The 23,749-nt window shown below is 40.8% G+C and overlaps 2 protein-coding genes across 3 annotated transcripts in view; one reads left to right on the top strand and one right to left on the bottom strand.

Annotated features, from left to right (window-relative positions):
* LOC306963887 (galactosylgalactosylxylosylprotein 3-beta-glucuronosyltransferase 1) overlaps positions 1–11,407 on the top strand; it is a 70,487-nt gene extending 59,080 nt beyond the window's left edge. The window contains exons 5-9 of one of the 2 annotated variants that reach the window (XM_079557643.1): positions 647–718; positions 796–1,301; positions 4,421–4,717; positions 8,563–8,671; positions 10,392–11,407. In XM_079557643.1, the coding sequence (XP_079413769.1) occupies positions 647–718; positions 796–1,301; positions 4,421–4,717; positions 8,563–8,649 (962 nt within the window). In that variant the 3' untranslated portion in view covers positions 8,650–8,671; positions 10,392–11,407. The remainder of the gene's footprint in view (positions 1–646; positions 719–795; positions 1,302–4,420; positions 4,718–8,562; positions 8,672–10,391) is intronic. The other variant, XM_079557644.1, reaches the window with a different exon arrangement.
* Positions 11,408–14,293: 2,886 nt separating this feature from the next.
* LOC306963843 (beta-galactosidase-1-like protein 2) lies at positions 14,294–22,938 on the bottom strand. The gene is made up of 19 exons (XM_079557578.1): positions 22,704–22,938; positions 21,476–21,661; positions 21,322–21,390; positions 20,996–21,091; positions 20,781–20,889; positions 20,493–20,585; positions 20,340–20,421; positions 20,095–20,159; positions 19,919–20,003; positions 19,668–19,811; positions 19,202–19,282; positions 17,963–18,069; positions 16,379–16,525; positions 16,095–16,166; positions 15,856–15,934; positions 15,693–15,780; positions 15,315–15,429; positions 15,101–15,217; positions 14,294–14,969 (listed from the first exon to the last, which is right to left on the bottom strand). Exons 1-19 carry the CDS (start codon positions 22,796–22,798, stop codon positions 14,883–14,885), a joined length of 1,917 nt encoding a protein of 638 aa, XP_079413704.1. The 5' UTR covers positions 22,799–22,938; the 3' UTR covers positions 14,294–14,882.
* Positions 22,939–23,749: the final 811 nt, after the last annotated feature.

The raw sequence follows: 23,749 nt of genomic DNA, 5'->3' as shown, positions 1-23,749 counted from the left end.
GCTGGCAGACTCACTGCAACATCTGGCCATCAGCAGATTGAGTTAATCCACAAACTGCAGTCAAAGCCTTTGTATCATTGGCGCTGAAACTGAGCACTGACAAAAGATGCCATTAGTCAAAGCACAATAGGGAGAAATGATCGGTGATTGTGAAGTGATGCCATTGAACCATTAGCGCGTATTAGTGTAAAATACCCACTGCACATGCACGAGGAGTCAAGGAAAGTCCTTTCACTTGATGCAAATGTACTAACAGACTTTATGTAGGTCATAAAACACCAAAACAGAACTAACAAAATACAGTAAATTAATTTTTTAATTGTACTTTTTTTGGACACTCAAAGTCGGTTTGCATTGCACTAATTCACTCACAATCAGTGGTTTTAAGCTTAAATGTATTTGCTGTACATGACATTGCAGTGTCTCAGGACAAGAGAGTCTGTGGTGGAGTCTGTGTCTTAAAGCAAATCATGTGAGCTATGGCTATGTACATCCAGTGCTCACATTTCTACCACTAAAAGCCAAAGCACAAAGGTGTTGCTGGAGGAAACGCTCCTCGTCCTTCAGTGCCGCCTTGTGCTGTGCACTGTCTCTGTGTCCATCAGCTGTTATGCGCTCACGGCTTGCCTTGCCTTCACTTTTGCAGCCTGTCACCACCTAGTAAAAGAGATCTTTATCATACCAGAGAGGCTCGCGGTGCGCCACCACCGGCTCTCAGGTACAAATAAGTCACAAAGGCCAGTCCAAGGTTACACTAATGCCTTACATGTCGTCTCCTATCTCCCGCATCTGCAGATGACGGCACGGAGGGCAAGAGAGACGGCGCGGCGCAGGACTCTAAGGAATATTGTGCCTCGGATAAGGACATTGTAGAGGTAGTGCGGACTGAATATGTATACACAAGGCCGCCTCCCTGGTCCGATGTGCTCCCTACCATTCACATCATCACCCCGACGTACAGTCGACCGGTGCAGAAGGCAGAGCTGACGCGGCTCGCCAACACTTTCCTTCATGTTCCCAACCTGCACTGGATCTTGGTGGAGGACTCCCAAAGGAGGACGCCCCTCGTTACAAGACTCCTCAGGGAGACAGGGTTGAATTACACCCATCTCAATGTGGAGACCCCCAGGAACTATAAACTGAGGGGGGACACGAGAGATCCCAGAATCCCACGGGGCACCATGCAAAGGAACTTGGCACTGCGTTGGTTAAGAGAGACATTCAACGCAAACAGCAGCCAGGTGGGGATAGTGTACTTCGCAGACGATGACAATACATACAGTCTGGAGCTGTTTGAAGAGGTAAGTAGAATTACCTTTAAAATCTATATCGTCCAACTGCTTGGGTAAAATACAATAAAAAGATCACAAACAAACATATGAGTAATTATAGGGTCCTCCGTCAATATAAATGCCTTAAATAAACTGCCTAACATGCTTGAGGAACATCGCCTTGTGTCAATAGTTTGTGGGATACTTTCAGGTGTCGTAACTCAACATGTAAGAATTATGTAACTGATACATAATCAAGTCATTTCTTGTAGAGAGCTAATAGACTAGAATCATACTCAAACAGTTCAATACTGACTTAAAGTAAAACATTTTCTGATGCTATTTATACTGTGTACTGAAGGGCTCCCTACGGCCATAAATCCTTAGTTGTGTTACATGGAGCATTTGTTTTAGCACTTAACGAGCACACTGCAGTGTGAGCTGTGGAGCTGTGTAGTGGAGTGAAGTTTGGGCATGTAATGAGTCCATCTCGGGCCATCCATCTTGACATGAGCTGAATTACCTGAGTGGACACGCTCGGGGTGCTCTGCGCGTTAGCCTCCAGTCTTGTTAGCGCTGCAGACGTTGGCCGTAGTAAATGGAGCGACGGTATTGACGGGGCCTGTCATTACCTTTCTGTGGGAATCAGCCCAAGTGCCCCGTCTCTCCCTGGGGCTCTCCATCACTGCAGCGCCACTGTTTATGGGCCAGAGCTACGACTGCAAATGAGAGAGGAGAGGAGAGGAGAGGAGAGGGAGAGTAAGGGGTAGAGGGGAGAAAGAGAGAGAGTGTGTGACAGGGAGAGTCAGAAAGCAGTAAAAATAAGGACCAGCAGTGTACTTTATCACAGTTACAGTGTATCTATAAATGTTAGCCAGAAATAATATTTATATCTAGTAAATGCAATATTTTTCACTTTATGTGTGGTTGCCAATTGTATAACAGTTGAAATAATGGTTGTCTTTCATCTAACACTCAGAGTACAATACATTATTTGAATTTAAAGCAGTACTAAGCAACGTGTTTAGTTTAATAAATCCTTTTCATAGTCCCTGTGGGGGTAATACAAGTGTTAATGGGATGATTGGAGGGTCTTTCATCTCCCCTGGTGCCTCTGGCCAGAAAGCCACAATTGCAACTTCGCTGCTTACGTGTCAGTGGCCCTAATACACACTAATGGAATCACGAGGAAGCTAGCAAGCTAACGGGCAAAACTAGCTGCGGGCTAGCGCGACTTAAACACTATTTACAGCCAAGTTTGAGTGAAAAAAATGATCTCCATTGTGTAATTGGATGTACAATATCCCTGTCTCCCTTTGTCTTTTCTGTCAGCGTAGTATTTACTCTCACAGACAATTAATGAGTAAAAAAAACGTGCTACGAGCTAGGGGCCTGAGTTACTTAGCACTGCTTTAATCATATGTCAAAAGTAAAGCAAAAAAATAAATAAAAAAATAATCAACCAATGTACGTACCATAACATCTCCATAACATAATCCTTATTTTGTAGTAATGATATATCTTGTTTATGTTTAGCAATCGTACAGTATTTGTCGTTGGTCATTCGTTTTTGTTCAGAACATTTATCTGTTCAGATCGTTGTATGGTTCATAGTCCTCCATGTCTCAGTGTATTTTATCTGTTCCAAATTGCACAGTATCTTGCTGTTTGGTGCAGTTGTTTTCCCTTAAGCCTAAAGCCCCAGATTCCCATAAGCCCTCTTCAAACTCGACTCTACTGCAGTGATCCCTAAAACTGACCACACAGCAAGTCGTTACATCACACTGCAGTCCATACTACTGCTCAGGCTGCACACAAACACCTTTTTCATAAAGTACACAGTCAATGCGCCACACTGACTGCATAATATATAGGTGTATAACAGCCTTATTAATAATTACCTCTCTTTATTCCCAAGACTGAAAATTTTAGGTCATATCTTATGGAAACAACAAGGCCCTGTTGTTTTGGGCCTGATAAACTATTACAATCACAATTAGACACTGTTGATAAAATTGTGCACTATTACTACTTACTAATATTACTACTATTTTACGTCCAAATAATATCAAATGTATCTATCTTCCTCCCTCTCGGAGCTTGATTAAATGACGAGGCTGTTTGTGCAGTTCCTCCTCCCTCCTTCATTAGAAGCCCACACCTTTTATTGCAGATGCTGCAGCTCTGGTTCAAACAGTGCACACAGAAGAAACTGTAGCGAGAATGAAAGAGCGGCAAGTCTGTTTGATGCCCCAAGATTAAAGGACAAGTATAATGTGAAAGCAGAGCGTGCTGCACTACCATGAAGTGCCATATTCACATCAGGGTGATATGCACGTTGAAACTTGATAGTGCTGCTTGCTTTAGTGTAAAATGCAGCAGTCGAGCAATTTTTTAAGTATTGTGCATATGTACTTTCCCTCCAAATCAAGTTCATAGAAACAATCAGTACATTCTATGAAAACTCTCAGTTTGAGTGTTTTTGAGGGGCAAAGTGGGCACTAATCAAAGAGAGAGTTGTTAAATGCATTGAATGATTTGTTTAGCTTTTTTAAGAACCTATCCACGTCCAACCAAATAGTAGGGCTGGGTAAAAAATCTATTTGATTTAAAAATCGAGTGGGTAAGTCAAATTGATTTTTTTTCTTCTAATTTGGATGTTTAAAAATCTTCACAAACTGCATACTGCACAGTTTTATTATTGCCTTTGCTATTTTTCAAGGTTTTTTGATGCACTTTATCTAAAAACAATAAATATATATATTTTAAAATATAGTTACAGTCAGCAGTCATTATGTTTTAAATGGAGGAGAAAAAAACTAATCGAATCGAATTGTGAATCGAGTCCTTTTTAATACAAAAATGTAATACTTTTTTTGTGGAAAAATTGCCCAGCTCTAACAAATCGCTGCACATATTATTCCAAATCCACAGTCAAATAAAAGCTCTACAGCCATGTAGCTGCTCTGAGGTTGACTAGTGGATGTTTGTTGTCTTGTGTTTATGGTCTTGTCAAAGGACACAATGAATGAATCTCTTAATTGTAGCATTTGTGTTAACCCTCAGTATTTTGAGCAAAAACTACTGTAAAAACCCTAGCGTAAAGTTACTGCTGAATGTCTATCATTTAATTCCTCTCGCGTCTCCAGATGAGATCCACTCGCAAAGTCTCGGTGTGGCCCGTGGCCTTCGTGGGCGGTCTGAGGTATGAGTCGCCCAAAGTGAACGCTGCGGGGAAAGTGTACGGCTGGAAGACGGTGTTCGACCCTCATCGGCCCTTCGCCATCGACATGGCAGGCTTTGCCATAAACCTGCGGCTGATCCTGTTCAAGCCCCAGGCCTACTTCAAACTGAGGGGCGTGAAGGGGGGGTACCAGGAGAGCAGCCTGCTCCGGGAACTGGTCACGCTCAACGACCTGGAACCTAAAGCAGCCAATTGCACTAAGGTGAGGTGTTAGTTTTTTTGTTTGAACTTAAATTACTCTGCCAATGTTTTAGGTGAGCGTCTTGGCAGAATATCTGTCTTGGCTGCTAAAAACTAAGCCAAAGTTTTTCATTATCATGTAGAAAATCAATGTGAGCAAAGTTACCATATTTAGTTCACTTCCCTTTAAAAGGTAAAAAGAATACAAAGATTTATACATAAAATACACAAAAAGTACTTTGAGGTCTCGGTGGGGTGCTGGTATGCAGGCATTGTTTTGTGATATTGATGTTTGAATGATCACACCTCATAGGCAAGAGCTTTTGTAATGTGATTGTGCTGTGTGTGCAGTGGGTGGGGTCAGTCACCTCCAGTATTGTTTGCCTAAATATTTTTACTAAAAATAACCTTTGGCAAAACAAGGTTTATTGGTCCTTTTGTCAAGAAAATACTGTAAGTATGAATTATAGGTGCAACGGGCATGTCCAAATATGGACAAAACTAATTAACCTTAGGTTTAAGTGGCGTATGATCAAATATGGTGCCTGCCTTTTTTAATGCTGTAATTTCACTTATTTATTTTCGTCCTCCAAAACCAACACATATATCATCACTTTGCACAATTATTCACCAATAAAATGTGTGAGTTTCATCAACATCATGGTTAGTTTTCAAGTTGCGTAGCAAAATGTACCATGAATTTAGCCAGACTTGTATCTTGCATAGATCATTCACTTTTTGTACATTTTCTATGTTTCCTCAAGTAATGATGCCTTGTGCCACCTGCCCACAATAGTAGAGGTGCCTTGGGGCTAGCAGCGGTAGCAGCATTCCCATTTCTTCCCTCCGCAGCTGGGGCTTCGGTCTTTGTTGTGGGTCACATCACTAAATCCTTCTCTCTGTGGTGTCAGGCAGAGGTCTCCCCGTCGCCACTCTCCACACAAACAACACATCCTTTACACAAAGTCAGAGAGAGACAGAAACCAAGGAACAAAATGAGTCCAGCTCGTTCGCCCCCCAGAGCCATTGAGTGTGCTAAATGAAAAGAGAGGATTCAAGACGCCGAATTGGAGTTGGGGAGGTAGGGACGTCACGCTGATTACAGATGAGCTGAAGGGTGGACACAAGGGCAAAAAGAAAGTGGTGAAAAAAAAGGATAGCCGTGTGCTGGCATCTTCACTCCTTATAATCCTCCACTTCACATGCAAGCGTAACTATTAACCTCCCCCCCTCGCACCTGAGCAAAGTGGGAGTGGGCTCCTGGCACATTTCAAACACACGGCCCATGCATAATTCATGTCGGGCCGCCACGGTGAGATGAAAGGAAAGTGGCTTCTAACGGCGAACAGAGCAGAGCAAAATGAGCTTGACACCTTTTTTCTCCTCTCCTTCCTCTCCCATTCACCCCGCCATCATTTCACTGGTTGTTTGTCCGGTCTCAAGGGCCAAATCAATCTGGAATCTAAAGGCTCTCCCCGTCGCACAATTGCATCCCCTGCAAACTCGCGAGACAGTGATTGGATACCGGGGAGAGGATGCGGCACAGTGTGGGGATGGAGTTGCAGGTGTCGCCCGAGATGAGGAAAACATAAAATATCTGAAAATTGCATACTTTGTAAATCGTTGCCTCATTTAGCTGGATACACTGTAGTTGTTTTTTGCTTTTAGGAGTCTTCTCCTGGAGTGGTTCTAAACAGGTGGGTCGGGACGCAAAAGTGAGTCACGAGCCTTTCCCAGAAAACATTGATCTTAATATTAATGTACAGAAAAGGTGTAGAATCACTGCCTGAGTCTGTTCAAATGAAAGTTATTGGGTTGTTCTTATCATAATTCAGCTGGTGTGGCTTATTTAACAACATTTTTTGAGAAAAATACAATAATTGGCATTCTATTTTACCATTATGAGTAGTATTTGGGTTGCGGCTTGTCGTCCCAGGGTGACGGTGGGTCCCAACGCCATACCACTTGAGAACCACTGTTTTATTTATTATATCCATCCATCCATCCATCCATCCATCCATCCATCCATCCATCCATCCATTTTCTTCCACTTGTCCGTTTCCGGGTCGTGGAGCTGCCCAAATCACATGGCACCAGCCCCTTATGGCTCCTCCTGCAGGTGGTGGGTCCACAGAAGGACGGCCTCATGGTCCTAACCCGGGCCTGTTGGTCTCTCATAAGGGGCTTCTGAACTGCTCTTTGTCTGACCCGTCACCTAGGACCTGTTTGCCATGGGAGACCCTACCAGGGGCACAAAGCCCCTGACAACATAGCCCCCAGGATCATTCAGGCACTCAAACCCCTCCACCACGTTAAGGTGGCGGTTCCAGGAGGGGTATTTATTATATTTAAGCTTTTATTTGTTCATGATGGTAAAATTGCTGTTACATTGTTTTTGTCGTTGTTTTTTCCATTTTCAAAAGCGACAGCTGCCCCGACATCCAGATTTTTCATGTGTCTGAATTTAAATCTAATATGCAGAGATGTGATGCAGAGAGCACACTGCCATGTAAGATGTTATTCTGCTTCAAAGTTGTTATCAGAAACCTTTCCTATTTGTACCTGTGAGTGTCCAAAGTTGTGCATATACAGTGGGTTGCATAAGTATCCGTACCCCTTTTAACTTTTCGACATTTTGCCAAACATAAATCTATATAATTGAAATGTTATGTGAAAGAAACACACTAAGTGACAGTGTACATAAGATACCACTTTTTTTTTAAATCTGTTTGCACATTTCCTGTCTATTTTGCTGAGTGAATTTCTCCTTTGTGAGATCAATAAAGGATTATCTTATCTTATTATATTATCTTATCAATATCAATTGTGAAGTGAAATGAAATTTATAACAGCTCTGGTCAGTGCGTCCTTGTTCGGTCAGTAAGTTGAGAAGGACGGCCGGGTCTTGGTAGGTTTGCAGTGATGCCATACTCTTTCCATTTCTGGATGGTGTATTTAACTGTACACTGAGAGGTGTTCAAAGCTTTGGACATCTTTTTATAACCAAACCAGCTTTATACTTCTCAATAAATGTTTCCCGGACCTGTCTGGTGTGTTCTTGGACTTCATGATGCTGTCTGCTCCCCAATAGTCTCTTAACAGACCTCTGAGTCCATCACAGAGCAGATGTATTTGACATTAGATTACACACATGTAGACTCTATTTAGTCATTGGGTCAACATGTGACCATTCAGAAATCATCAGGCAACTTCTGAAGGCAATTGGTTGCACTAAAAGGAAAGGGGGCCTATACTTTTGCACATCCCACTTTTCAGATTTTATTCATAGAAACAGTTCAAAATCATGTATAAATTTCATTACACTTCACAATTGTGTGTGTTAAAGGGGTATGGATATTTTTGCAACCCAAATATGTACCTAAATAATTGGCCAATCATTCTGGTTTGCGCCAACCAACACCCTCTCTTCTGCCTATGCCATGGCCCCAGTTTGTGCACCGTCCTATTAGCTTAGTTCAAGTCAAAAGTCTACTGCCACCATTTTGAGTCATTTGAGGATTCCGGGGCTATTCTCAGGCCAAAGTCTCGTTGCGTGGCTTTAATTAGTAAATGTTGCTTTCTCCAGTGCCGCACCTGAGGGCAGCCATTATCCTATAACTGTGAGAGGAGCAGAGCCGCGCTGAGTGGACCGCATCATATTTGTGAGATAACACACTGTTGTAGACCCTCTTCACTCCCTAATGCAGGTTTCACGCTCAAGTGGGCTCTTTTACACCGAGCTGCAACAAGAAATACATATTTTTTGAAGAACAGGGGGCCCGAGTGGGAGCTGAAAGAAAGTAGCGATATAAGAACAGCATGTTACTAATGTTCCCGTCTGCACCTGTGTGTGTCTTTTACCTCCAGATACTTGTTTGGCACACGCGAACAGAGAAGCCCGTCTTGGTAAATGAAGGCAAGAAAGGGTTCACAGACCCCAACGTGGAGATCTGAACACGTCACAAGACTCTATAGGGTAAGTGCAAAGAACATGTTGTAGTGCTGTGCAATAGACTGAGAGGGATGTGGGGAAATGCTGTTAACTGAAAGGACATTATTACAAGAACCACCTGACCAGGACTACTTTGTACCCCCTGTGTTGGTCCATTTAGGCATGCCGTTAAAAAATAAATAAATGACGACTTTTTAAATATACAAAAGAGGTTGTTTTTCTATTTTATGACTGACTTTCCCTGCCCCAAAGAGCACCTCTGGTTTTTAATCATATAGTCCTTGGAGGTCCAGGAAGCGCTCCTCTTTTCCTCTAGTTTGGTAATCACCAGGACTAGATCAAGCTTTAATCAGGACTAAACCGGGTCTAAAAATGACCTAAAATGAACTGAAAAGCCATCCATTTTCTTCCGCTTTATCCGGGGCTGGGTCACGGAGGCAGCAGAGATGCCCAGACTTCCCAATCCACGCACACCTCCTCCAGGCCAACTCAGAGACATAGTCCCTCCAGCATGTCCTGGGTCTTTCACGAGGCGTCTTCCCTATAGGACAGCAGCCGCACCAGTGGTACGCAGTGTGTGAGCCGATGCTTCTGGTGTTAAGTACTCAGCAGAGGTGATTTAGAACTGGTGGTTCAAAGAAAGCCAGACATTTTCTTAAAAGTTAGAAGGTAGCGTGCAGCCAACGGCCTAGTGGGTAAGGCTGCTGCCCATATGTTATATGGTGGAACACTGTTCCACTGTTTTTATTGTCATTGTTTGGAAACAGGTTCACAAACTAGGATTTTTTCTGGGTGAAGACGTGCAACCTTAAACATAAAACATATAACACAGAGTTTAGATAAAAAATAAGCTTTGAAACTTCAAACGGTGGGGCTTTAGCGGCATGCATAAAGAATATTAAAATATATAAGTAAAATAAAATATGGTAAGACGACAACACTTGACATAGAACAACAGCGGGTTTGGATATACACATATTGTGTAGGTTTATAAAGTGATAAAGTGGTAGCACGGATCTAAGTGTGGACGTACCACATAGTGCAATAGAGCAGATTACAGTCTGCACTGAGTTATTTGGTCTTGTTATCGTTCCTGAGTCTGATGGTGGAGGGGAAAAAACTGTTCAAGTGGCGGGATCTATGGGTCTTGATAGACCGTAGCCTCCTACCTGAGGGGAGAGGGGTGAGTAGTCTGTGTCCTGGGTGAGAAGGGTCAGCTGTGATCTGACCCACACGCCTCCGGGTCCTGGAGTTGAACAGGTCTTGGAGAGATGGGAGCTCGCAGCCAATCACCTTCTCAGCAGCAGCACAATGTGCTGCAGTCGATGCTTGTCCCGGTCTGTAGCGCTCACAATTTCGCTGAATGTCAGTTTCTGATCTTCACCCCTTTCCACCCGAATAATGCTGCTATAGAGCATTTCTTTGGTGAGGAAGGTTAGAACAATACAGTGTATTTGTGTATGAAGTATGACTCAAAAATAACAGCATCTCATTCTTTCATCCATAGGTTTTGTATGTTCAATTTCAAATTAAACCAACAAAGCAAAACATTAAAATGCGATGTATTCCCCCTGTCACTAGGAAGCAGGTGTTTGCAATTTCCTCAATAATAATTAATGATTCAATTTCCTTTTCACAATCGCGCCTGCGTTTCATTATTAAATGTCAGCTGTAAGTAGCTCTAATTAACCCAAATGAACGCCCGATGCTCTTTCTGATTGTATCTCAATCCCTTTCATTGCAGGTGCTTGGCCTTGGACCTACAGAAAAGAGGCGACGACACCCCGCTCTTTATAAACGCAAACAGCGTTAACGTCTTACTCATCGGAGGACATTTAAACAGGCAGCAAGACTTTTGAATGGCGTTTTGTTTTTGTTTTTTTGCTTTTTCTGACATACATTTGGAAAATACGGAACGTTACAAATGTATCCGACTAAAGCACAGAACGATGCCTGATGAAGACGGACGCCTCCAACCTGAAAGTCACTGGATAATAATGGTACAAAAAGACAGCACAAAAGGAGCATAAGTGGATTCAAGATATAAGTGGGGGAGGACAAAAAAAAGAGAATAAATTAAAAAAAAACTGAAAAATTTCAAAATAATGTCTGGATCTGCACACTCCAGAGGACCTGACCCGCCGCGAACAACAACGAGACAAATTTCAGCAAAAAGGATGGAATGTTCTTTTGATAATGCGTATTTAATTGGTTCAAGTGTTTTGCAGGCACTTCACTCTCTCGCGTTCGAATAACTACTGACTTTTTTTTTTTTTCCTTGCAGCCTTGCGTTCTCATCATCGGTCATCTTACAGGCCATGTCACGTTGACGTCATTGCGTTCGAGTCACCCGTAACAAGTCCACACACGATAGAGTGTTGCTTGGAAGTGAAACACCTTTAAAGAAAAAATTAAAATAAAAAAATACTCGTCTCAGCACTTATCACGGGATCCTTTTGTGGCGACATGTGTAAATAGTAAGTCAACTCGAGAACAATCAAAGGAGCAAGCGGTGTAATTAATGTATTTAAATGTTCAAACGTAGCTCGAGGCCTCACAGCGATGCACAGGTTTTACTCCGACATTAGGGGAGGGGGGGGAGTAATAGCACACAAGCCCTTCACACAAAGTAGTAGATGATATAGGGTCTACTGCGTCATCACAAAACCCATGAAAGCAAACAAGGCAGCTTTAGTAATAGGTCTATGCACATATACACCGATCAGGCATAACATTCACTTCATTAGGTTCATCAGAGTTACCGGTCCGGGTTATTGAAGATTGTGGATGTGCTTAGAGAGGACGGGGGTGAAGGCCGTGAACATACTGTATGCTAATAATCAGTTATGCCTGATTTGTGTATAGCACCTGGAGTTAAAAACAGCGTCTAAGTATTATACATTATCCCAAATATACCCAACAATAACACTTAAAAAACACATCCAAATTCACACGGTGCATCTCACACATTTTGTCGCATGGCCCCCGGACACACAACTTACATTGCTGCGACTTCATCCTACTGAAAAAGCACAAAATATCACTTTTTTGTTGGAATCGGTAAGAGCAATAGGCCGAAGCTTTGTACTGCATTGTGGATTGATGCTGATAAAACACCCATGGTTTTGCGTTGTACCCATATCTAAGTGTCTCACAGGGAAAGGGAGAGTTTAGACCGCCGTAGATACAACACTGTATAGCTTAACACTGTAACAAAGACATCCTCCTCCTATAATAGGATCTAGTGGACTTGATAAATGATCTCTTATCGTGCAATACACAGAGGTAGCGCTTATCTTATAGTATTACAGCAAAAGGAGCAGCGCGGAATTGGAACGTGTAACTCGTTCTGTTGCCAAATTATCTCTCTAACCCCCAAATGACGTATGATACACTTAAACCAGGGCTGTTTCTAGCTATGAGTGGACTAAGCATTTGCAGAGCCCCACAACCTCATCTCACACACACACACACCTTCCCCCAAGAAGGATTGTTGATTATCTTCACGTGGGAGATGGCGTTGCTCTAAAGTTTTGTAAGTTGTACCTTGATGTGTATTTATTTATCTTTTTGTCATCTCGGTTACACGAAGCAGTAATAGAAGGGTGATACAGATGGAAACAACAATAGTGTAATGATAATTAAATGACAGTCATTGCATTTTGTGGCAGTATATGACCCAACACTGTATTTTCTTAGTATGGAAACAGGGCGGCACAATGCACGGCCCTCATTATCCCAAGTAACCGTTTCCATCCTATTACCATATCATTACTGCACTTTTCTCCCTCTCTTTTATTTTTTTTAAACTTATTATGTCACGTCTTAAAGCTAGAATCTGCCCTCGGTCAAAATATATATTGTAAGAATGACCTCAATTCCTTTGACAAGTTTTGGTCGACTGTGCATCGTCTTACTTTTGGTTACAGCACTTATTTGAAGAATGTATTACAACTTGTTTACCCTTATTTATTGAAATGGAAGTGTATTTTTTATTTATTTACAGTATTTATCAGGCGTGGATGTGCAATGCGATCTGGTCTATGTTTACCCTCTGAAACAGTATACACACATCACTTAAAAAGACTACGCCCTCTGTGCTTTGCAAACAGACTGTCTTGGTCATATCACTGCTGTTGTCTCTATTAAGACAAGGCTTGTGTCAATGTATTGCTGCATCATGATAGTAGCATTTTGAATTGTGCAACTTGATATTTCACAAAGGATAATGAATTACCACTGAAAATTATTACTGAGTATTTTGTGACCAGAGGCGCTTTGTCTTATCTTATCTTATTATTATTCTGACAGAATAATATGCTTCTTTCCCTTTTTTTTTCCTAATATAGATCCATTTTTATTGTTTGCAGCAATTCATTATTGTCTTTGCTCCTTATTAAAAATATGGTGCACTTTCATTGTTATAGGGCAAATGTTTAAAGCCCACATAATGCAAAATATGTCTCCTGGCTGAGTACTCACAAGTAATGATCAAGCAGCTTAAATCAGCTATAACAAAACAGATTCCTTTAATATTAACTACTGTTTAAAGCAATAGGTAATACTCTAAATTTAATAAGGGTAATGAGCTTAGACGGTGCAGGCTGTTCAGTATTTATTGTCAGTTACGGAGTGTTTCCTTGTGAGGGCTTCTTCTAAGGCACAATACACTTTACATCAGAGTCCTTCTCTTTACTCTCTCTTCTCTCTTTGTTCTTCTCACCACTGTCATCCGTCCGCCTCATCGATTCACCGTTTATGCATGTGACTCTTACGGTTGTTTCTTTGCCACTGCAGTTCAGTCTCAGAGAAAGATGTTAGTTGAATCAAGAAAAATAAACAACAATGAAGATTTAAAAAAAAAAAAAAAAAAATCAAATGTGTCCGCTGTGTATCTTTGTGCATTACTGTGTAGCATTTGCTTCATTTTTCCTCCCAAGGTCACTCTGGCAATTACTGTTGATATTGCAAAGGTTTATTGATGGTAGATTTCCCCTCAAATGAAGCAATTGTTCATGCTCTATTGCAGGCGGCGGCAGAGTAGTCCTAATTCTACAGGCCTGAGGCAGAGACATATACAGTACATGGACAAACACACTGGCTACTCTTGCATTAAAGCAGAAATAACTCATGCCCCTAGAGGCCATAAGCGCCACTGCAGATGTCATAGCATGTTGCGTTTTTTTTTTACTTATTAATTGTCCGTGAGAGTAAATACTACAGAGAAAAGACAAATGGAGATTGTTGTACATCCAATTACACAATGGAGATATTTTTTTTTCACTCAAACTTGGCTGTAAATACTGTTTAAGTGGCGCTAGCCCGCAGTTAGCTTTGCCCGTTAGTCTGTTAGCTTCTTCTTCGTGATTCCATTAGTGTGTCTTGCGCCTCCGACCCGAAGGCAGGAAAGTTGCAATTGTTGTTTTCTGGCCAGAGGCACCAGGGGGAGATGAAAGACCGCTCAATCATCCCATTAACACTTGTATTACCCCCAGAGGGACTAAGGAAAGGATTTATTAAGGTAAACAAGTTACTTAGTTCTTCTTTAAGTTACACATTTCACATTTGTTTACCAGGGATCTTCAACCACTAGCTAGCCTTTCCAAGTAGCTAAAGGCTTTCTACATCTCTACATACATTTGTTTTGAAAATAAGTAATCTGCAAATATTTAGGCGCATATTATAAATGTAAAGCAGAAAGTAAGGTCATTTTCTTGAAACTGTTTGAAATATCATCATGGCTACTAACTTACACGACTGGCTTCAGTTTAGTTTATTTCATTTATTTCACAGGGAGCTCAATTCCATCTGCAGTCCCTGAGACAGACAGGGACTGCCCTCTGCCATATTTTGTATTGTAATGACTTGTGTTACAATGTTATTCTCACACAAAAACAGGATCTTCACATTTACACATATAACAAACCTGAGAGACACAAAGTCACAAAAATATTATTATTACATATATATTACAGTCGGTATAGAACAAAAGACTGACTTGAAGCACTTTCCTCAACAAAGCTTTGGTTATTTTGCATTTTGAACTTCCTGCCTTGCTGCATCTTCGAAAACCGATGCAAAACTGCATACAATAGAGTTGTTCTGTTCCTTTTGAGTCTTTACATTTTATTTTTTGGTTCATGGAAGTGTCTCTCTTGAGCAGACACCAGCTGAGGTTGACTGTAATGCTCTTGAGAGAGATCACAAATTGACGACTTCCTCGGCGGTGGTTCTTTCACTTGACATCAACGGCCATGCCATAGTCGGCGCTGGGTGAGAACTGGACCTTACCATCTGACTCTTTCTCTTCAAAAACCATCAACTGTCAAACACACAGAGCAATTATGTGCAAAAGAAAATAGTAAGTCAACCCAAGAAGAATCAAAGGAACTAGACTTGTTCTATTGTAAAACACATACGATATTATAGTAACAATAAACACAAGTGCAGTACCTGGTTTTCTCCTCTTTTGAGCCAAGGGGCAGGTAAATATAGAGTCTGTTGTGGACCTGCTGAATTGTACCGTCCCAGATTTCTTCCATTGACAAAAATGACGCCTTTACCCCACCCCTGGACAAAAACATGATCACAGCATATCAAGGTCTGTGGAGGTTCAGTCACAACAACATGTATTTACTAAGGCAATACAAGTATCGACTAAACATACAGGGAGTTTGACAAAGGTATCCTTGGGCTGTGTCTTTATGTGGAGCTTGGTTTGAAAAAATCCAGGGAAAGATGGTCTCTGGCGCATTGAGACCCAGTGGCCTGAAGTCTGCAATCTGAGGAAACAAGTTCAAAGAATCATTAACAATATTGCAGTATGTACTCATTTACAGGATACATAAATGTAAACTTCGGTCCCCTTCCAGGCATGTGAGCTCAAACATTACAACTAAGGCTCCTAAGATTCCCTAATCCTGTCAATCTTTTACCCCTCCATCTGTCTTTTCCTTAGTGCTTAAATTCCCCAAAGGCATCTCATACTAAACCCTGCCAAAAGCAAATCTATTTTACTGTAGAAAATAGTTTGTCTGACACCGACCTGTTTATAAAGGCTGGCTTCATTTCCAGACTATAGATAAGGAAATCCTGCAGCGGTTTCTTGTTGAACTCAATGTCGCCAACAATACCTGGAACAACAGAAAAACACATTTACTTTTCCAAATGTGAGGGAATTTTCAATTAAATTTAAATCCGTATGGCACCTTTGCGTTGTTCAGCCAAACTAGGTCCGTAATTCACTCTGCCAAAGTTCTCAACCAAAAAGCTTAAAGTTCTTTTGCCCTAGAGCATTGCCAAAGGAGAAAATAAAAAGTAGTTTGAGCACGTTTTCTATATCCAATTGTTTTTGTATTTGGCCCATTGAAAGAAAAATAAGGAAAAGTAAGAAAATGTCAACTTTTTTCAACAGCGCAATTTAACCTTGAAAGATAAACTTCCTTACCTTTCCATCTGGTAACATGAGCTCCAAACTCTCAAAATCAAGAACACCAATGAACTGTTTTTCGACAAAAACCTATGAAAAATAACAGAATCATAACAGTATGTAACACGTCGACAAGCATTTGTGCAAAAAATCACAGAGATGGTTAACAAGTACAGCAACCAGCACCAATCAGTGCGGCGCTACTTATGACAAACACTAGACTTACTGGGACTAAAAGTGCAATGTTCTTACAAAAGTCAAATGTGTTATACAAAAAAAAGCACTGAGAGTTTCGTCCTCACCAAGGCTCGGTCTCGGATGTTGTTGTTGGACTTGAGGGCGCCCCCGGAGTTAATGGCTGTCTCATATAAAGTGTATCCATACGACTGGCCATTGTGGTTATTCACGGGAAGATTCTCCATGTTGATAGGTCGCTCGGACTTAAAAGGCTGGAAAAATAAAGGCAGTTAGCGTACACAAATAGCATTCCTCTACCTCCATGTCAGAGTGGAGTTGCAGTACTGGTTTGTGGAAAGAAAAGACAAGCTGCATGGCGTTTGATGAACATATATGATGAGCGATAGCAAGTAGCACCAATGCTACAGACCATTAACCAGATTATTGGGACACTCTGCTCCCTGTGAAAGGTGATTATGAGCACATTCACCAGGGAAGTTAGAAATTAGTTTTCATTTCATTTAAATTTTGTGGCTTTAAAGCGTGTCTGTTGTTTCTATTTATTTTACATATGTTTTCTTTTCTTCTTCTTTTTAGCCCATCTTATTAATCTTTTTTTTTTTTTTTTTTTTCATTTAGGCTATTAATTTCAATATATTGCTTTTTAATTATTGCTTTTTATTACTCCTGAGGCATGACACAGTGAGAGAGTGATTGGTGGTGGTCTGATGGACATTAGCCACAGAATGGCAGCCACCACTAAACCAGTAATATCTAACTGGGAAATGGGAAAACTCTTGAAAAGTGGATGTAAGATATATGCAAATCGCCCTGATGTATAAAATCACCAATCATTTGCTTGTGGTGCCACCCACTTAATCCCTGTCGTCCAAGGAACTAGATCTAATCATCCATTAAGATATCGTACTGCGAGATCCAATACGATCCTGAATAAGAAGTCTTTCCTTCTTTTTTTCTAAAACCAACTTTGAAAAAGTGTTTCTTTTTGCCAAAAACGTCCTCTACCCAAAACCAGGTGCCATGATTAAGAGATAATCTGTGTTTTTCACTTAATCTGTCAGTGATTACGATGTCATGCCTGATTGGTGAAGTTGTTCCCCAATGGCTTGATGAAACAATTATGTCAGACACAATCACACTATGGCTTTGTGATTAAGCAAATTGACAAGTCTGTCTGTAACAAGTTTAGCATTCAAATATGTGTTTGTGGAACATTTTGGATTGTGAGAATCACACTTGGAGGAAAAGAAAAAGAACAATCAGGAACTCCCTGCTTTGACAAGATTAAATTGCAATTACCGAAAACAAGACCTTACCAACTTTATTATTGTGTCCATAATTTAAGTTGTATCTTGATTGTGGTAATGCTTTATGAACAATGAAAGCAGTACTTATTATAGCCCAATATTTCAAGACATTTGGCAATAATAAAGTAAGGCTTAAAAGCTTTGGACTAAAATATTGGACTCACGCAGACAATGCTGCAATGGAATATGGACTGTGTTGCTTTGGAAAGTAAGGACAATGCTGTGATGGCCGGTGGGTGGGTGTTTTGCGAGGGAGGGAGGGGAGGGCAGTCCAGTCTTGTCCAAACACAATTGGTGCTGCCTAGTCCTGAGATGAATTAAATGGTGATGTGCTTTTTTCAGAAAGGAAATCCAACACAAAAGTCTGTGAATACACATTACCTTGTCAATGAAATGCAAACTGTCCCAAAGAGATAGATGCTGGTGAATGACGGCTGGCTGGTGCGCTTGTCTCTCAGACAGAAAAGGCGTTTTGGGGAGGTCCTCAGCTGAAAATGACATTGGCAAAATTAACTGCAAGCCCCTTATCTTTGTGTTAAAAAGGCTGACATTTTTTATCCACACACATTTTATTCCCTAAAGTGCCTCGATCCACACTTCTATACAACTATCCACTTTACAATGGCTAACAGCCGTCCGCTGGCCGACTAACTGCTTTTGAAGGTGTTAAAACTTGTACAAACACCAGTGCTTCCTGTGGGGAAGCTTGAAAGGATTTCTTTATCGCAAAGAGTAACAGCGCCATTAAAAGTCCTTGATGGAGAAATGCCTAATCCTACCCTTAAACTATACATTATGGTGTTGTACGTTTACATCAAACCAATCAAACTATGTAAAAGTATTGTTGAGAGAGAGATTTAGATAACTAGATAAATTTGTACAATAATTAATATTGAACATAGCAAACTACTTATTTTGACTTGAATTTAACCAAGAGTTTCAGAAAAAAACATTTTAGAACCTCTTTAGAGGAGAGTCCCGAGTCCTGGCTATTCAAGAGACAGTTTTTGTGTCTTATTAAGCCAGGATTAATTGTAATAGGTATCAATCAAAGTCAGTCTCCAGGAGGGAATATGACAATACATGCAACATAATGTATCCTACATCTTATAAACAATCCAATTACGGAAACAGGTCATGCAAAGAAGATGAAGGCCTCTTAAAAAGACTCCCTTATATCTGGGCCACTGCACATTGTTTAGCCGACAACAGACCATAAGGATGAATCATGCAGGGAGCCTTTCAAACTAACTTCAATCAGTGCTTGAGAAAATTGTTATTTTGTGAGGTTGGATTCACTCCCAGATTGCCAAAAGCTATATTTTCAGCCCAGGCCACAAAACACTAGAGACTTTAGGCCCCGAGCACAAAAGCATTGTTTTACAAATAACAAATATGTGCAAGGAATAAATTTGATAAAAGAACAGCAATTTTTCACAATGGGGGTTATTGAGAGTGTGCAAAATCATCACAAACATTATCCACTGCATGTGGTGCAAAACCATTTAGATTTCACTGAACTGCTTCAGGGAAATTAGCCTGTAAGTTATAAGTGGTTTAGCAAAGACAATATATTCCAAAAGGTAAAGATAGTTTTATTGCTCCAACAGAAAAACTCACGGTGGTAGTGGCTGAACACATTTCTTAGAAGACGATACTTGGTGGTGTAATCCCCGGCCTCGGATAATGGCGCATCATAATCTGAAAGATAATGTGCTATCAGAACTGCAGGTTCAGGAGTCAGGCAGTGGCACAGCACACGGCTATCACACATTTCAGAACGCAGCGGACTGAGACACATTCAGGTTATCTTGACACAAAGTGTAGCCTTTTTAAAGTAAAAGGCTAAAATACTCTCAGCAGTGTACAGGTGTGAATGCTGATCAAGGTAAGAGGCGGCCGGAGTACTTTTGAAATTCTCATCTTCAGCAATGTCATTACAATGATAAGGATCACAAGGAAATATCAAACCCATTTTACTACCGTGTTATTTAGGTCATGGGTAAAAGCATTTTGTGCACCACGCCACCTTTGTCTTCTGATATTCATTTGCATATTCAGTTGCAACACATGCAGTCGAACATACCGTAGCTTGTGATCATCGGTTTGGGTAAAGGCAGTCCTTCAGCCAATCCTCCATTCATGAAACCGAAATTTGTCCCTCCGTGAAACATGTACAGGTTGATGGACATATCCATTTTTAAGACTTCTGTGACAACTGCTATCATATCTATCAAAACAAAAGGGATACACAGGAGTTTGACTTTTGAGATGACCCTGTAGGTAATTGTAGCACACAGCCGAGGTTTGTGAGTATAAACAATAGGTTCTGACTACCTTCCGCTGGGAACACATGATGCAGGTCTCCCCAGGTATCAAACCAGCCCGACCAGAACTCCATCACCATCTTAGGCTTATGGGGCTGAGAGACAAATTCTTTCATCATGAGCAGATTCACATACAGTTCACGTGCTACTGTATTGAACTTATGTAACAGATGGATTCAAACCTACCTGTATCTCATCCAGATACTTGATGTCTTTAGGGTGAAGTCTCTGAAAGTTAATTGTTTCAAGGGCTATAAAAAAACATTAAACAAAGACAATATTTTTTTCAGTTACAATACTTGACAAAAACAACATTAGATGAAATGCACACGAGTATTTAAATGGTTAAAAAACTGAGATTAGATTCTGCAAAAATATCCATGATTGTGCGTGTGCGTGTGTGTGCGCGTGTGTGTGTTATGTGACAATACCTCCTTTCACTGCTCCCTTGTTCAATCCTTGTGAGTTGTCTGAGGTCATGAGCAGCTCTGTGATGCCTCTAGACAATAATGCCTGGAAAGAAAAAAATAAACCCATTTTGATAAAAAGCGCTAGTAGCCACAAAAAATAAAATAAAAAATAACCTCTTTAATAAAGGGCATATATTCTGTGTCTTTAGCGTAGCTTCCATATTCATTCTCCACTTGAACCGCGATGATTGGGCCTCCATTGGAGTACTACAAGGTAATACAGGTCACAGAAATAAAGAAAATATACATCAAGTCATAATTGTCACCATCCCTATAGTTGCAACGCAGTAGAAATTGCAACATCATGTTTTAAATAGTGTCAAATGTTATCACAGGCATGAGTGGCGACCATAAAACGTCCTTATCTTGACCTGATGGCAAAGAAATTTCAAAAAGACTCACCTGATACGGAACAACTTTTTTAATTAGTAGGTCGAAATAGGGGTCGACTGCATCTGTGAATCCTGGATAAGTTGTCCTCACTTTCATGTTTGGATCTCGGAGCAACCAGCTAAAAAAAATAAAGGTTAAAAAAAATATATCAGCCTGGTTACTAGTAACTCATTAGTGGTTTATCTGTAGTGTAGTAAAACCAGAGGTGATCTTAAGGCCGCTACCTTGGGAGCCCTCCGAAGTCCCATTCAGCACAGATGTAAGGTCCCGGTCGCAGAATCACCCACAGTCCTAAACTAGCAGCAAGTTGAAGGTAGGCTCTAGGACGTAAATGCACAACAACTGCTTTGTCAAGTATTTCATATTCAACAAACGTAATAATACTCTTTCTATGTATTACTTGGAAATGTGATGTACCCAAGGACATAACATAGTGGATAATCTAGATTGGAAAGACTCTTTTGTAGAGCAACAGTGCCACCATCTGGAATAGTTGCTGCATGATTGATGACTGGGTGAACAACACTAAATGAAGTGCTTTTCGACTTACTCTAAATCCAAGTCATCCTCAAAGTTAAAAACGCCGCGCTCGGGCTCATGTAGGTTCCAAGGCACGTATCTGAAAACATTTTAATTATTCATCAATGGTAATATTTGTGTTTTATATTTGTCTACATCGTATTTGCCTTCAGGGATTTTCTTACGTTGTGAGTGTGTTGATCCCACAAGCTTTCATCTTGAGTAGCCGGTCCTCCCAGTAATCCCTAGGCACACGGAAGTAGTGGATGGATCCACCCAATATGCGAAATGGTTTTCCTCCCAGTGTGAACTGTGAAGCATTGGCTTGAAGTCCATCTGTTCGACTCATTCTTCTTGATCCAACCTGGCTCCTACTTCACAAAAATAAAATCACACACCACTCCTTATGATACACAAGAGCAGCTTGGAGAGCTTCTAATGCAAAAGCAATGTAGCCTACGATGAAACAATCTCATCCATTCCCCAAGTTAAAAAGCTCCTTGTAAAACACAGTGTCAAAGGGTGGCCATAAGGTGTGAACACTGGTGTTGTAACAGGTGAGATAAGACCGTTTGGGATTTCCTAAGCATCTTGGCAATGGAAGACTATTGCATTATTATTAAGCCAACAATAACCTTGTGCTGAACAACAAAACAAAAACTAATTCACAACCAAAGACTTGAGAGAGCACACAGGATCCCAAAAATCATCAGCTCCCTGTAAATGAATGCACGTAAATACTTTAAAGGTGCATTACGCAACTTTTTATGCCGAAAATAAAGTTGATATTTGTGCGCATTTCACCTTGAATTGACCCAACGGCTGTATGAGTGGTCAGCATTACGACTTTAATTTCCATAACGATGGTCTCTAGGACGCTCCAGGTTCAATTGTTTGGAAGGTGTTCACTGCTGACGGACCCTCTCATCAGAAAACCTACAAAAAAATTGATCCTGGAGCTTTGTAGAGGCCAAGGTGATGTAAAGCAAACACGCCACGCTGGCCACTCATACAGCCGCTGGGTCACTACAAGGTAAATCGTGCACAAATATCAACTTTTTTCCTGCATAAAAAGTTGCGTAATGCATCTTTAAGTAGAGGGTATACACATTTTAAATCGAATAGAACCTTCAACATTGCAAATCAAAGAATCACACTGCATACTTGCCACTCAAATTCCTGCTAGCTGCCATTCTGTTGCTATGTTGGAGATATGATAATATTTTAACAGGACTGTGTCTGTGCCACCTTGTTCAACCTGTTCAAAAAGGCTTTGTGTTTGTGTGTAGGCCTACTGTACTAATACACTCTCTATAAATGGAGATCATCTAACCATCTTGCTAACTATATGAACAACTGGCATTATCTGCTTTATGTATGACTGAAGTGAAGCGAGGAGCTGAAGAGTCTTACCTTGAACGGTGATAAACGATTCCTGCACACACCGCCACGCAGAACAGCAGCAAGTACCTCTGCTTCAGTGACAGGCGGACGCATATGCGCTCCATGGACCGTAAAAAAGTAACTATCGGGTAGTTAGCTGCTGCTTCCTCGTCATTGCTTTACTCTTTACTGCCAACAACATCACTGTTAACAAATCCCCCAAAAAGGCGAACAGTTCAGACATGGTTTCGACAACATGCAAACCGACATGCCTACCGTGGGAATTATGACCAAACTTAAGTTACGCCATGATAAGGACAGTGTTGTTCGGGAATCCTAAACTTCGAGTCCTTGCATGACATCAAACTCACATTTTCTGGAGTAAAAAGGAAAGCATTTATTCAATCAGGCAGGCTAGCTAAATCTAGCTGATCAAACTGAATGTAGCTGGTTACATAGCCAAGCGAGTGGATCGGGGGCAGTTTGGGTTTCTGTCAAAACAAACGCGGTGTTGTTATTAAGGGACCGTCAATCAATAAAAACACGGTGGTCTGTTTTTAAGGGACCGTGAGTGAATGCAAATATAAAGAAAAACGAAGAGTCGGCTACTGCTGATATAGCCTATTATTATTGATAGTTATAAAAATAAATAATTTCATTAATGATGGCTGATCTGAGATTAATAAAGTTGTCGGGTTGTACAAGGGTCTATAATGTCAACAACTGTATTACATTATTATGACAGTTATAATATATATGCAGTTAAATCATATTCAAAGGTTGGTCCTGATATTTATTTTGAGGCTATGGTGTTTGGCTGTTATCAAAACAAAAAAAAAGGAAAAAAAAGACTCCCGATCGTAATTTTGCCCTTGCAGCTGGAATTTCAAACAACAGCAAAAAACTGCCAGAGGGCCACTTTTGACATCCAGGCCATTTAGACTGGACTTTTCAGATACACCAGCCTGCATAGAGTAGATTTGCACCACCCCTGTAGTTGAAAGAAATCACTATGTGTTAATATTAATAAATACCTGTCAATTTTGAAACAGGCTATTTGGTATTAGAGAATTTGT

This window comes from Gobius niger, assembly GCF_951799975.1.
Source record: "Gobius niger genome assembly, chromosome: 1".
In the NCBI taxonomy this organism is placed as follows: Eukaryota; Metazoa; Chordata; class Actinopteri; order Gobiiformes; family Gobiidae; genus Gobius; species Gobius niger.
This window is presented reverse-complemented; position numbering and strand designations above follow the sequence as displayed.